The sequence below is a fragment of the Myotis lucifugus genome, unplaced genomic scaffold, assembly GCF_000147115.1.
Source record: "Myotis lucifugus unplaced genomic scaffold, Myoluc2.0 scaffold_145, whole genome shotgun sequence".
Taxonomy (NCBI): Eukaryota; Metazoa; Chordata; class Mammalia; order Chiroptera; family Vespertilionidae; genus Myotis; species Myotis lucifugus.
The window spans coordinates 1,745,954-1,759,092 of record NW_005871193.1 but is presented as its reverse complement, the minus strand read 5'-3'; the positions used below and the strand labels follow the sequence as shown (position 1 = coordinate 1,759,092).

The window sequence follows — 13,139 nt, the reverse complement described above, 5'->3', positions numbered from 1 at the left end:
CAGTATCTTGGGCACAGCCTGGGTTTTGAACAGTGGGCGGGGGCAGGGGGATGGGGAGAGGGGGTAGGCACGTAGATGGTAGATTTGAGGTTTAAAAAAAGGCCTTTTTTCCTCCCCAAGTTCCAGGCCCCTTACACAGCTTCCCAGCGGACAGGGGGAGGGCGAAGAGAGGAATGGGAGGCCACCTTCCTTGGGCTTTTCCCTAAAATTAGGGCCCGTTTAGGGGAAAGGCAGGAATCGGGAAGTGACCAGGCCTGCCTCCATTTCCCAGTCCTTCTCCTCACGGATCCCCACGTGCCTGCTGGAATGCCCCGTGCACCTGCGGCCTCCCCCTGCCTCACCCACCGCCAGGGAGAGACACCCAGAAACAGAAAGGAAGGCACGTTTATTGCACTTCTTAAAGGCGCAGGCCTGTCTCCCCTCGGGGCTGTGGGCTTACAGGCCTGTGCTAATTGCATGGCTATTCCTGACCAGCTGGCTGACATCCCAGAACTGGTGGTGCCTCCGAGGGAGAGAGAAGGGGAAGGTCCCTGGAGGTGGTGCCCCCACCACCCACTCTCTCACCCTAAGGCTCAGCCAGACCCAGAGCAGAAGGCAAATCAGACTCTGCGTTGCCTGCGGCCGAGTGTGTGACCCTCAGGAATCAGAGGAGAGGGGAGAGGGCTACATGTTCAACAAGAAACAAGAAACACCACAAGAGGAAGGAAGACTGAGATTAGGCCGTGTGGCCCAGCACCCTGGGGAACCCCCGTGGGGCCTCCTCTTCTGATCCCTGAGGAGCGGCGCCCTGTAAACCGGGGAGAGAGGTTGTCAGAGCTTCTCTCCCGGGGACCCCGCAATGTTCAGCCGTGGGTGCCAGGGGCCCGCGCGCCTGGCCACGGAGGAGCTGTGCCTGAGCCCGCGTAGGATGTCAGGTGGGTCCTGACAGCGGTGTGGTGCCCGGGGCCTGCGTGCTGCCCGCAGACAGGCAGTGAAGGTAATGCTGTGGCATCTCCCAGCGGTCGGCCAGGAGGGAGGTAGGCTGATGATGGGACAGGGACAGTCCTGCGTTGGGTCCCATGATTCTAATGCTTCCGGCTGCCCTGTGCACCCACAGAGCTCAGACATCAGCGGCCGATTGGACCCGACTTAACCTGCAATGAAAGGCGCAGATTAGCTTCTCCCACCAAGTGCAGGAGCCTGGGAACCCCTCCCCAGGCCAAACAGCGTTCAGCAGCTCCAAGCGTTCCGGGCTCAGCTCTCCTGCCCCCCGAGAACTCTGAGGTTCTCAGCCCTGACTACACGAGAGTCCGTGGGAAGCTTATAAAATCCCCACCCGGGGCCGCACCCAGAGCTTCTGGGGCAAGACCCAGGCCTCTGGATTGTTCGAAGCTCTCCTGGTAAACCCAGTGCAGCCGGGGTTAGGAGGGAGAGGAACTCAAAGGACTTCTTTAGGCTTCCTGGCTACAGCTCTGAATAAGGAAGTGAAAGTTCACGAAGATAAAGTATTTTATCTGTAAATAGACTGCATATCACAGCAAGAATAATTTATGTCAGCCCTAAAATTAGAACTTCCTGCCCATCGGGCTGCGTTGGAAAGGCTTTCCAAGGAGCTGTCGGCTCTCCCCTTGGCGGGCATTTAAGAGGATGGATCCTCCCCTTGCTGGAACGGGACATGGGAGACGCCTCCTCAACCCAAGGGGCCTCGGAGACTCTGGAGACGACCACCAGCTCCTCTGGGCCTCCCAGCCTCCCTGCCTCCCTGCCTCCTGGTCTCCCTGCCTCCCTGCCTCCTGGTCTCCCTGCCTCCCTGCCTCCCTGCCTCCTGGTCTCCCTGCCTCCCTGCCTCCTGGCCTCCCTGCCTCCCTGCCTCCTGGCCCAACTCTAGCGCCCCACACTGGCGTGGTCTGGGGGGAACACCTACCATTTAGTGAGGCCTTCCCTCTGCATGCCCTATCCCCCCTCCCAAGCACATTTCAGATCACACCTATTTAATCCCCACGGCCACACCACGAGGTGGGCCTCATTATTCCTATGTTACAGAGGCAGGAACTGAAGCTCAGAGCTGAGCGGACCTCCCAGGGTCACATCCACGCAGTTGGGAAGGAGCAGAGTCAGGAGTCAAATGCTGTTGGAATCTCTGCAGAGTCTTCCCACCAGGCCACCGGCTCCCAGATGGAGGATGGGGGGGTGACAGGCATACGCAGGATGACGGGGTCCTCGCCTTCCCTGCGTGTGTGTATATGTATGTCAGCCCCCTGACCTCCAGGGCAAGGCCATCCTCGTTTCTGAGGCGATGTCCTGCCTCCGCTCTGGTGCTAAAATGTGCTTTACGGAGCGGGGCTGCTCGATGGGGAAGTGTTTTCCCTTCAAATGTATTGATTTTATTGTATGAGAAGTTGGTCCCTCCAGTTTTTGTGTGTGTGGATTTTACTGGTGCACAGAATCCAAACATCTGAGCCTGCTGCACCCCCAGCAGCCTCTACGGCACCCCTGTCCCCAAAGAGGGGGGTCTGCTCAGGGGACGAAGCAGAGTGCCTAGCACTGGGCCTGCAGCCTGGGCGGCCTGTGAGCACCTGCCCCCAGGGCCATGACTCCAGGCTCCGTGCCTCAGTTTCCTGGTGCATGACACGGAGATGAGGCAGCGCCACTCCGAGGCTGGGGGAAGTACAGGCACAGCCCACGTTCACAGCCACGGATCCGCATGCCCCAGGCCCGTCTCTGACTGCACCGAGAATGGTCTTAGCCTCCAGGTCAAATGCCTTCCCTTGCACATCCCGCAATTGCTTAAAATTAGATGAAATGTTTCTCTCTGATGGGCTGTATTCTAGAGGCTCTCGTGGAGCCTGGAAGCCTCCACCTGGTGAGGATGGTGACTCACCTGTGGACAGGCCGGAGCTCCGGCCACCTGCCACCAAACCTGCCTGGGCAGGTGCAGGCGCTGGAGGACCCAGCCCTCCCCGAGCACAGTGGGACTCCTTACCTTTCGATGATGCAGTTGTTGTCCTGGAGGTCGGAGGCCAGCAGCTTCATCTCCTTACAGAGCTCCTCCATGCTGTCCAGGGCAGAGGCAAGAGCGGCCACTGTGCCTGAGGCCGAAGTTGCCCTGACCGACCCCTTCCCTGGAAGGCCGGCCACCAAGCCTCTCTTTACAAAGCCTGCCTTCCAGGCCTGGTGTGCGGCACACCCCTCGGGCCCTAGTTTTCACCCCCCCCCCCCCACACACACACACGGACATCCCTCGATACTCACTGGAGACCCAGGTCCTTTAGCTGGAGACCCAGGTCCTTGGGTGCAGGACTGGAATAAGGAGCCGTGGGGGTTGGGGGGACCTGGGCCCCCTTTGCTCTGTCCTGCAGGAGCTGGAGAGACAGCCAGTCGAGGATCTGAGGGGAACCACACTCTAGTCAGAAGGGAAGAGCCAGCTCACCTGTGGGGAGGGCAGTGCTGGGGAAAGGCCAGAAAAGGGTAACAAATCGGCCCCAGCCCACATCCCCAGAGCAACCAAAAGCTGAGCCCTTCCGGCGAGCCCTCCTTCCCATCCTGGGAGCGCGGCCACCCTCACTGTCCGCGTGGATGTCATGATCCTGACGGCCAGGTTCTCCCTGTGTCTAACTAACCCCTAGTGCAGCGGTTCTCAACCTGTGGGTCGCGACCCCTTTGGCGGTCGAATGACCCTTTCACAGGGGTCGCCTAAGACCATCCTGCATATCAGATATTTACATTACGATTCATAACAGTAGCAACATTACAGTGATGAAGTAGCCACGAAAATAATTTTATGGTTGGGTCACAACATGAGGAACTGTATTTAAAGGGCCAGAAGGTTGAGAACCACTGCCCTAGTGACACCTGCACCAGGAGCTGCAGAGAGGGGGAGGAGGCAGCCCCTTGCGGGGAGGGGAGGGGCCACGCTGCCTTTCCCAGAAGAAGCCGCCCTCTCTGTTCCTTTTGGCAAAACAGGCGGCTTCTCCAGCTGCCTGCGCTGGGCTCTTCGCAGAGCGCAGATCAGAAGGTCAAGGAGCGGTCACACGGCCCCTCTCAGGAGTGGCCCGCAGCCTCCCAGGCAGGAGGAGGGGGAAGAAGATGTCCCAGCGTTCTGGAGGCTCTGCCCTTGCCGTGACCTTCAGTCTGGATCCTAGGAAGTGCCTTCCACTTTCTCCATCCCCACCTCAGGGCGCCTTTGGGGTCAGACCTCCCACCCATCCCAACATGCTTGGGCTTGGTCCAGGGCAGCTTCACCCAGAGGCAGGGGAATGGCCTGAATGCCCCCAGAGCACCAGGTTGGCTGGGCAGCCCCCCTCCCCCCCCACCGCCCTGAAGCTCCCGCACCTTGCTGAGGCCCTCCTGCACCTTCTGGGCTTCGGTGCTGTAGGCAGCCACGGAGCAGGCGACCAGGCGCAGGTGGTTCCTGGCCTCGTGCACCACCCTGGAGAGAGCAGATTGAAAATCAGAGCCAGGCTTGCCGGCTCTGATGGGCCACACCCAGCTGTTGTTTGGGCCACTGCACAGCCACGGAGGGTAGGCTTCCAGACAGCAGGCAGGAGTCCATGGGTCCAGGCAGTGCCTCCCCCACTGCCTCTGCCCGTCTGGGTGCACCCTCAACTGGCCCCTGTCCCCCTGTCCCCCTGTAAGTGCTGATGCTCTGACAGGCTGGTGAGGGTCCCGTCGCAACCAGCTGGGAGCTGCAAACACCGTGCGCTGGGCAGGGTCACCCAGGCCGGGCAGGAGGAGCGCCCGGCCAGAGTGGCTCAGGACAGCCCACGCTTCATATGGGAATTCCTGAGGCTCCCATTCCAGAGAAATTCAAGGTCAAGGCTCTTCTGTGGCTTCTCTAAGTGCAGGGAGTGAGCAAGGACATTTTGTCCGTTGCCCCAAAAGGAAATCACGTGCAGAGGGGTTAAAGCAGTGGTTGACTGACGCTCAGTCCTGGCTACACATGAGAATCGCCCGAGGAGCTTTTAAGCTGCCGCTATCCAAGCCAACTTCAGGCCAATGAAACCAGAGTCGGGGGCGGGGAGCTGGGCATTGGCATTCTAATGTGAGAGTGGGTGGGCGCCTGCGTCTCAGCCCACAGGTCCCGTGGATCTCAAACCGACGCACCTGGGAACCTGCCCTTCTCCGGAGGAGCCAGCGTTGGTGCAGGTGGGGGAGGAGGGAGGGGCGGTCTGAGAGGGAGCACCTGTGAGAGGGGTTCTATGTAAGGGCCTCTGCCTGCCCCTGCTTCCCGGCCACTGGTCCCATCCCAGGGGACCTGTGCTCTCCCCGGAGAGGGAAGGCTTCCCACATGACCACCTGGGACCGTGGGAAGAACCCAGGTTTTAGGGGCAGTCACACCCCTGTACTGTCCCGGGCCTGCTACCTGCTAGCTGTGTGGATTTGAGGAAGAGACTGTTCTCTGAGCCTGATAGTACTTACTGTATAGCAGTGGTTCTCAACCTTGGCTGCACATTAGAATGACCTGGGAATCTTTTTAAAATCCTGATTTCTGGGCCGCATCCTCCGGAAATTCTGTTTCTTTGTTACTAATGTTGTGGCCCCACCCCATAACAAAGAAACAGAATTTCCGGAAGATGCGGCCCAGAAATCGGGATTTTAAAAAGATTCCCAGGTGATTCTAATGTGCAGCCAAGGTTGAGAACCACTGCTGTATAGGGAAGATACTGAGGGGTTAATAAGCTGATGCGTAGAAATCGCCCAGCGACTGCCTAGCCACCCAGGACCACAAAACTACCCATCTCTTTGCCTTTGTCCCTTTACTCCCACCCCCTTCTCAGCCAGGGTCGGCCGAGCCCAGGACTTCCGAGCCTGGAAGGGCCTGGGGTCTGTGCGCTCAGGAGGCCAGATGGTTACCTCATGCGCTCGCCGTGCGTGACCAGCGACGCCCGGTACTTCTGCACACACTCCTCCTGGAACACCTGCAGGAGCCGCTTGGCTAAATGGCTAAAATTCACCCTGGAAAGAATAGGGAAACCGAGGCACCGAGCTAAGCAGTCAGAGCCGCCTGAGCACAAGCCTAGCGTGCCTGGGTCTCCACCTCCTAAGCGCCCAGCCCCCCGGCCACAGCAGGGCTGGCTCTCCAGGATGGAGGAGATGATACGGGGGGGGGGGGTCGTGGTGACCAGAGGGGCTGGCACCCAGCACAGGACAACAGAGGGACACAGACTCTCAGCTCGTCCCCAGAGGGAAGGCGAGATGACTGTGGAAAGTGTGTGTGCCGGTGTCGGGGGTCAGGGTGGGTAGAGAACTGGGGGAGCGAGTCGCCAAATAAGCATTAAATCAGGGGCCCCCTGGGGCATGAGAGGGCCCAGGAAATGGAAGGGCAGAGGGACACCCAAAGGGAAGCTCAGGCAGAGGCCAGAGCGGCAGGGGGAAAACCAGCGGGGGGACAGGGAAAGAAACCCTAGGAGCCGAGCCGTCTTCAGAAGTAAGTCCAGCTTCCTGCGGCCGCCTCTGAGGAGCCTCCCTCCAGCTCAGCCACCGTCCCCTGCCCTGGCTCCAGACAACCCCCCCAGACACCATCACACCGCCCCCCTCCTGCTAGGCCTCGGCCTGTGACCGGGCCCCTCACCACTTCTCGTCAGGCACAGAGACTCGCTCCGCCCGGGTGACACCCACCCTCCTGCGCCCCCTCCTGCCAAGGGACCGGCCACTCACTTGTCCAGCTTGTGGATCTGCTCCTCGTTGTAGCCAAGCCCTGCAGGAAACAGCAGAAATGATGCCACCTGTTATGTCAGCAACATGGAATGCCCCAGGGTTGGGGGGGGGGACACCCACAAAGATGCAGTCGGCTTGGCTTGAACCCTGCTCCCTGGGGCTCCCAGCCCACTGAGCCAGGAAGGACAGGAGTGAACCGAGCACCCAGGACATTGCACCACGACAAAGAAGGGGCGTACCTGGGGCAGGCGAACACTTCAGGTGGGAAGTGGTGGATGGAATAGGCCTTGTGGTCAGCCCCGGCCCCGCGGCCAACACCCAACCCAGGGTGATGGATGCCTACAGGCTGTTAGCCTCATCCCCGAATATTCAAGCTGCAGGAGAGCCAGCTGGGCTCTGCAGCGGAGCTGGATAAGCCAGCCCCCCCTCCCGCCCTGTACCCCACTTCCTTGCCCAGACACTTTGCCAGAAGGGCTGATGAAGTTTTCACTTCCTGGGCACCTCCTGATGCTCTCTCACTGGGGAGATGCTGCCCCCTCCTGGGCTTCGAGGGAATGGGCCTCGGGTCATTAGCGTCTTGGAGAGGAAACGAAGCAGAGGTTACCTTGCTGACCCCCCCTCCACACCCCTAGTAGAGAATCCCCTTCCTGGGCTCTTCATCCGGGCACTGCTCACAGCCAGCTGGGCCCCTGTGAAGTCCAAGCCACACGTCCCAGGCCTGCCTCCTATCGGCAGGGCGCTGTAAGCAAGTGATTGCACCTCACCCAGTCCGTTTCCGCGTCTGCCACACGGGACACACGGCATGGGTGTGAGGGCAGTGAGAGTGCCCTAGTGTTCACTCCTGAGCATTTGTCAGAATGGCCTCTTCCAACACCCCAAGAGGCATTTTTCCTGCTTCTTTTCCAATTTGAATAAAGGGCTCTTGAAGACCATAGAAATGAAACTCTTGTTGAGGCTGCAAAGTAAGGTGATTAAAAGCAGCTGGACCTTGTGGTGCTGGCATAGGAACAGGGAGACGGATCGGTGGAACAGAGTAGAGAGCCCAGAAGGAAAACCAAGCCTATAGGGTCAATTGATATATGACAAAGGAGGCAGGAACAGACAATGGGGGTAAAAGATAGTCTATTGAAGAAATAGTGCGGGGGAAATTGGACAGATACGTATAAAAAAATGCAACTAGAGCACCTTTTTACACCATATACAAGACTAAACTCAAAATGGATTAAAGATGTAGATGTAAGATGCAAAGCCGTAAAACTAAAAGAAAACAGAACCTTTGACATCTCTCTTAGCAATATTTTTTTCTGATCTATCTACTCAGGCAAGAAAAACAACAACAAAAAATAAACAAGTGGGACTACATCCAACTAAAAGGTTTTGCACAGCAAAGGAAACCATCAATGAAATGAAAAGACAACCTAGTGAATGGGAGAACAATTCGCCAGTGATAAATCCAATAAGGGGTTAAGGCCCAAAATTTAGAAAGAATTCATGCTACTCAATACGAAACACACACACACACCCAACAATCCAATTGAAAAATGAGCAGAGCCTGAAGAGACGCTTCTCCAAACAGGACACGCAGATGACCATAGACATGTGGGAAATCTCACCGTCACTAATCATCAGAGAGATGCAAATCTACACTACGTCCTTCTGGATGTCCTTCTGGACGAAGCCAGGCTGCGAGGGAAGCCCGGGTCCCAGGTGTCAAAGGGAAGCCCGGGTCCCGGGTGCCAGAGGGAAGCCAGTGCCGGCAGCCGGGGGAAGGAAGGCCTACTCTTGCCCAAATTTCGTGCATCGGGCTTCTAGTTAAAACACAATGAGATATCACCTCCTGCCTGTCAGAATGGCTACCATCAATACATCAACAAACAAGTGCTGGTGAGGATGTGGAGAAAAGGGAGCCCTCGTGCACTGCTGGTGGGAATGCAGACTGGTGCAGCCACTGTGGAGAATGGTATGGGGATTCCTCAAAACATTAAATACGGAACTGCCATTTGACCCAGTGATCCCACTTCTGGGAACAGATAGAATTATGTTTATGTTGCTTGTTGGTTACTTGCTGAAGTGACAATTTGGATATATTGGGTTGGATAGGATATATTATTAAAATTAATCTCACCCTTTTACTTCTACTTTTCAATGTTGGCTACTAGGGAACTCTAGGCTCCTTACGTGCCTGCAGGCCGTGCCCGTGGGACCTGCTCTGAGATACTATCAGGAGGGCGAGGACTTGGCAGCGAAGCCCGAGACCTGCGAGCCGCCCTGTGGGAAAAGCCTGGCCATGCGGGGGAGAAGGGTCAAGTCCAGGGGGTCAGCTCCTCAGCCTCGAGAGTCAACCGTGGCCTCCCCTGCTCCCTCCAGTCCCTGCCCCACTGTCCCTGGGTTGGACCCTCCCCTGCCCCAAGATGGCGTCCCCTGGGGCAAACAGCCTGACCACTGAGCCTCAGTGAGCTACCCTGCCCGAGGGTCTTCGGAAGGCTTCTTAGAGATGCAGGCAGAGCGCCTGGCCCAGTGGCTCTGAGTGGCATTTCTCTGGGTCTGCCCGCTTCTGGAAAGCCCGACTATTAGTGAACCACAGACACAGCAGATAGGGAAACACGCCTTGAACTCTAAGGTGCCCGGCAAAGGTGCGGGTTCTCTTTCAAGGGCCACCTCTTTGATGGCAGCCAGATGCCAGCCACTGAGAAGCCCTTTCGTGTCACCCAAGCCTCCGACCCCACCTGGCAACAGGCTCAGGTGTAAAGGCTTCCTGCCTCTTGCTGGTCTGCAGGCAGCTGGAGGCCAGGGACCCAGGGGCCCAGCCTTGGACCGGCCGCACCCGGGCTCTGCATGGCCAGTGAGCCCCCAGCAGCAACCCCGGGAGGAATCAAACAAGGGCTGGGTACCTGGCGGGAAGGAGGGAGAGGGAGGAAGAGCATGAGTACGCGCAAGAGGAGTGTGTGGCTCTCCCCTCGGCTCACCTGGCCTCATCCTGGTCTTCCTGAACTGCTTGTAGATGAGGTACATCTTGTCCAGGCAACACTGAATCTGCTGGATGCTGTGGGCAAGAGACAGGGACCAGGTGATGGAAGAATCAAACAGCACAGAGCACCGGGGGAGGGAGGGGCTGCGATGGTGGGGGGACGAGGCGGGAGCTGTCTGCCTGCAGAGGAGCCTTCATGTCATGGTTTTGGGGGGCGATCCGTGAGTGGGGGTGACTCTCTGGTCTCTAAGCTTTCTGAGGCACCTTGAGGCCAACCAGCCAGCTGTCGTTCTCGTGTTTATTCTCTCTCTCCTTCTCTCTGTCCCTCTCTCTCTCTCTTACACACACACACACACACACACACACACACACACGGTGTTGAATAAGATGAGAGCGAGAAACAGCCAAGAGGACAGACGGGCGAGTGGCGTTGGCTACATGGGAAGGTCTGAGAGGAGACGGGAAAGGGTCCTGGACCCTGAAGCGGAGAGTCCGGAGTGGCAGCGGTGGGAGCGGAGCAGACACCTCTGGTGGCCTGGGAAGGGCAGAGGGGGTGCCTCCTGGCACACGGAGGGAACTAGTGCCACAGCCAACAACCCTCCTTTCACACAGTCATGACCCCATGTTCTCGGTCCTGCCCGGAGGCCAGGGAACGAGGGAGGTGACTTCCTGGGCCTGCAGTTCAAGGTCATTATGAGCTCCCCCTCCCCTTTCCGGGCTGGACAAACACTCTGTTTGAGATGTTGGGGGTGTGTGTTGGGGGGGGTCTTCCTCACCCTCAGGCCTGTGTAGCCCCACTTCCTCCCCGCAGCTCCTCTCGTGACCCCGGCCCAGCTATTTCTGGAGCTGGATCCGGGCGGCACCAAGCTTGTCCCCAGGGCTTTCCGGGTCCCCGGCGCCTGCCCTCCCAAGGACAGGGGGTGGACAAGACCTCAGCTCGGTCTTCCTCCCAAAGGCTGGGCCGGATGTGCCCTCTGATCTTAGAAAGGCGACCCCCACGCGCACACTGCACGGGACACAGTCCCCTCCAGAGGACCCGGGACCGTCCGCTCCGTGTGGGACAAACGAGCAGAGAGCCTCGTGTCGGCTTCGGTCAGTCCCGCAGCCCAGACACCTAACAACGGGCCCTGCGGGTCCCAGCGCGTTTTACATCCAGAATTAAGGACGTGGGGCTAAGGTCCGGGCAGGGGCCGGAGGACGCCCTGGTCAGGGCGGGACACTGCCAGGCCACAGTGAGTGGGCACCTTGCGTCTGTTACAAGGGGGACTGAGGCTGTAAAAGCTGTAACTCCCCGGTGAACCCCAGGAACGAGGCCTTGGAGGTGGGTGACCCCGGCCCGATGCCCTAGGTGGTCACTTGTCACTTACTGGCAGGAACTCAGGGCACAGTAGCCCCCCTGAGGGCATAATGGCAGTGCCGCTGCCTTGAGGGTGAAACGAGATGAGTAGGAGGGCCTGTCCAGGGGGCGGATGCAAAGCAAGGGCTCAGAACGGGGAGGGAACCAAATTCGTCTCTTACTTAGAACTGTTGCCCCTGCTACGATTTTGAATTCTCTCTCTAAACCCCCAGATCCTTTTCTCCCTCTGGCTAGTCCCAGGGCAGGGTCTTGCTTATCCCCAGATCCCCACCATGATCCCATGCCGGGCCTCATTGCCAAGGCGAGGGAGAAAGCAGGCTGACGCCGAACCGGCTACCGGAGCTGCGCGCCCCGCCCCCGCCCCCGCCCCCCCAAGAAGGGAAATCCCACAGACCTTCTGTCCTCATGTACCTGATCCCGGCTCTTCGCCAGCTCCGAGCTCAGGCTGCTCAGGATCGTCTGCTTCTCCGTGACGTTGTGGGAGAATAAGGAGAGGACCTCGGCCAACTGAAGGCAAAGAGGCCTCAGCTCAGGGCTCCGCGGGGAGCCTGGCCCGACCTCTGCCCCCTGCTCTGCTCCTGACGCGCCCGGCCCCGCCTCACTCACAGTCCGCAGCTGAGACCTCAGCTCCGCGGCCCTCTTCAGCTCCTGGACCTCAGGCATCCCGGCCATGTTGCTGAACCTCGAGGGAAGGACAGAGAAGGACGCATTTGGGGCATGGCACCCCTGGGACAGCACACTGGCTTGTGGGGTATCGGGGGAGTCTTGTGGTTGGGGCAGGGGAACCAGCTTGAAGAGGCCCCTAGTCACCCACATGGTGACATGGCTGAGCACTGCAATGAATAAAGATTGAAGCGGATCGGAATAAGCTGAATCTATGAATATGCACGAGTCCACATGCAAGGCAACTGTTCAAGACCTTCTTACTTGGAAAATTTGTAACTAAAGGAAAAGAGTCAAGTTTCTGTCCAGTAGACCAAGCATGTCAAACGCAAAGGCTAACACGGGCCAAATAAACGAGGCATGCGGCCCGCGAGTTTGACATGCTCGCAGTAGATACTGTATTTCCTGACAACCAATAGTTTATTGACGAGGGAAAAGCTGTATTTTATAGAATACCAGCCAGTCATGTGCCAGGACTTGGAATCCTAGCGTCGTGCTGCCCCGGTGAAAGTATCACTTTTAAAGTGACCGATGATGACTCAGGTATGGCCATTTGTGTGGTGCCGAAGTAACATCACACGGATTATTTCACAGGAAAGAAACCAGGCTGTCCCCACCCTGTTGTGCAGCACCCCCCACTCCAATCCCCTTGCTCCTGGGTCCAGAGCAAGTGGGCAGGCAAATACGTCAAAAGCTTCCTCTACACATTTCTTTCCATTCAAGATCCCACAATAGACCCATAGGTCATTTTATTGGGGTTTAACCTGCCAACTGGACCCTCCGGGACCTCCATGTGTTCTCTCCTCCCTTCCCCACCCCTTCTCCCTACTCCAACTTCACTCTGGGATATTTTCATCATAACAGTGGGAAACTTACCAGCACCCCCCGCCCTGCAAATCCCCCAAACCCCCAAACATCCCCCTTCTCTGTCTCGGCACAGGACCTTCCAAACGGAGGTATTCGCTCTCATTATGGCCTGAAAAGCCTCACCTCTTCCAGGAAGACCTCTGCGGTTGCCTGTGCCCATCTCCAGTTTCCCTTTACCCAACCATCCCGCCCTCCTCCGGGCCCCTCTGCGTGCATGGCACCACAGCTGTCCCGGGACCCCTTGCTGTGCCTTGGAGTCCCTGGCATGGCTGAGCCCCCCTCAAACAGCGCCAGAGCGCTGCCCTCTTCGCTGTCGCTGTTTGAGGGGGCTCAGCCATGCCAGGGACTCAAACCCTGTCTTCCCACACTGCCACCGCCCGTCTGCTCCATCATCAGCACTGCTGCTGCCAAGGCCGGGAGGCAGGCCAGGCTGCAGTGAGTCAGCCGCTGCTGGGAAACTCCCGGGCCTTCCTGCGGACGTGGGCCCGGGCATAAGGGGGGGGGGGGGCACCGGGCATGCTTGGCACTGCCTCTGCTCCTCTGTCCCCACGTCTCCTCCCCGTGGGCAAGGCTCAGGCCACCGGCAGCTCCCTGGGCTGCGGAGCCCCATCCCCACCTGCCCCATGGCCCATGCCTTCCGGGATCTGA

The 13,139-nt window shown here is 58.5% G+C and overlaps 1 protein-coding gene across 1 annotated transcript in view; it reads right to left on the bottom strand.

Annotated features, from left to right (window-relative positions):
• Positions 1-366: 366 nt before the first annotated feature.
• The window catches only part of IKBKE (inhibitor of nuclear factor kappa B kinase subunit epsilon), a 20,510-nt gene continuing 7,737 nt past the window's right edge, over positions 367-13,139 (bottom strand). The window contains 9 exon segments of the mRNA XM_023758995.1: positions 367-1,133; positions 2,963-3,034; positions 3,232-3,365; positions 4,312-4,408; positions 5,833-5,934; positions 6,637-6,676; positions 9,603-9,679; positions 11,356-11,468; positions 11,568-11,869. Coding sequence (XP_023614763.1) covers positions 1,100-1,133; positions 2,963-3,034; positions 3,232-3,365; positions 4,312-4,408; positions 5,833-5,934; positions 6,637-6,676; positions 9,603-9,679; positions 11,356-11,468; positions 11,568-11,869 — 971 coding nt within the window. The 3' untranslated portion in view covers positions 367-1,099.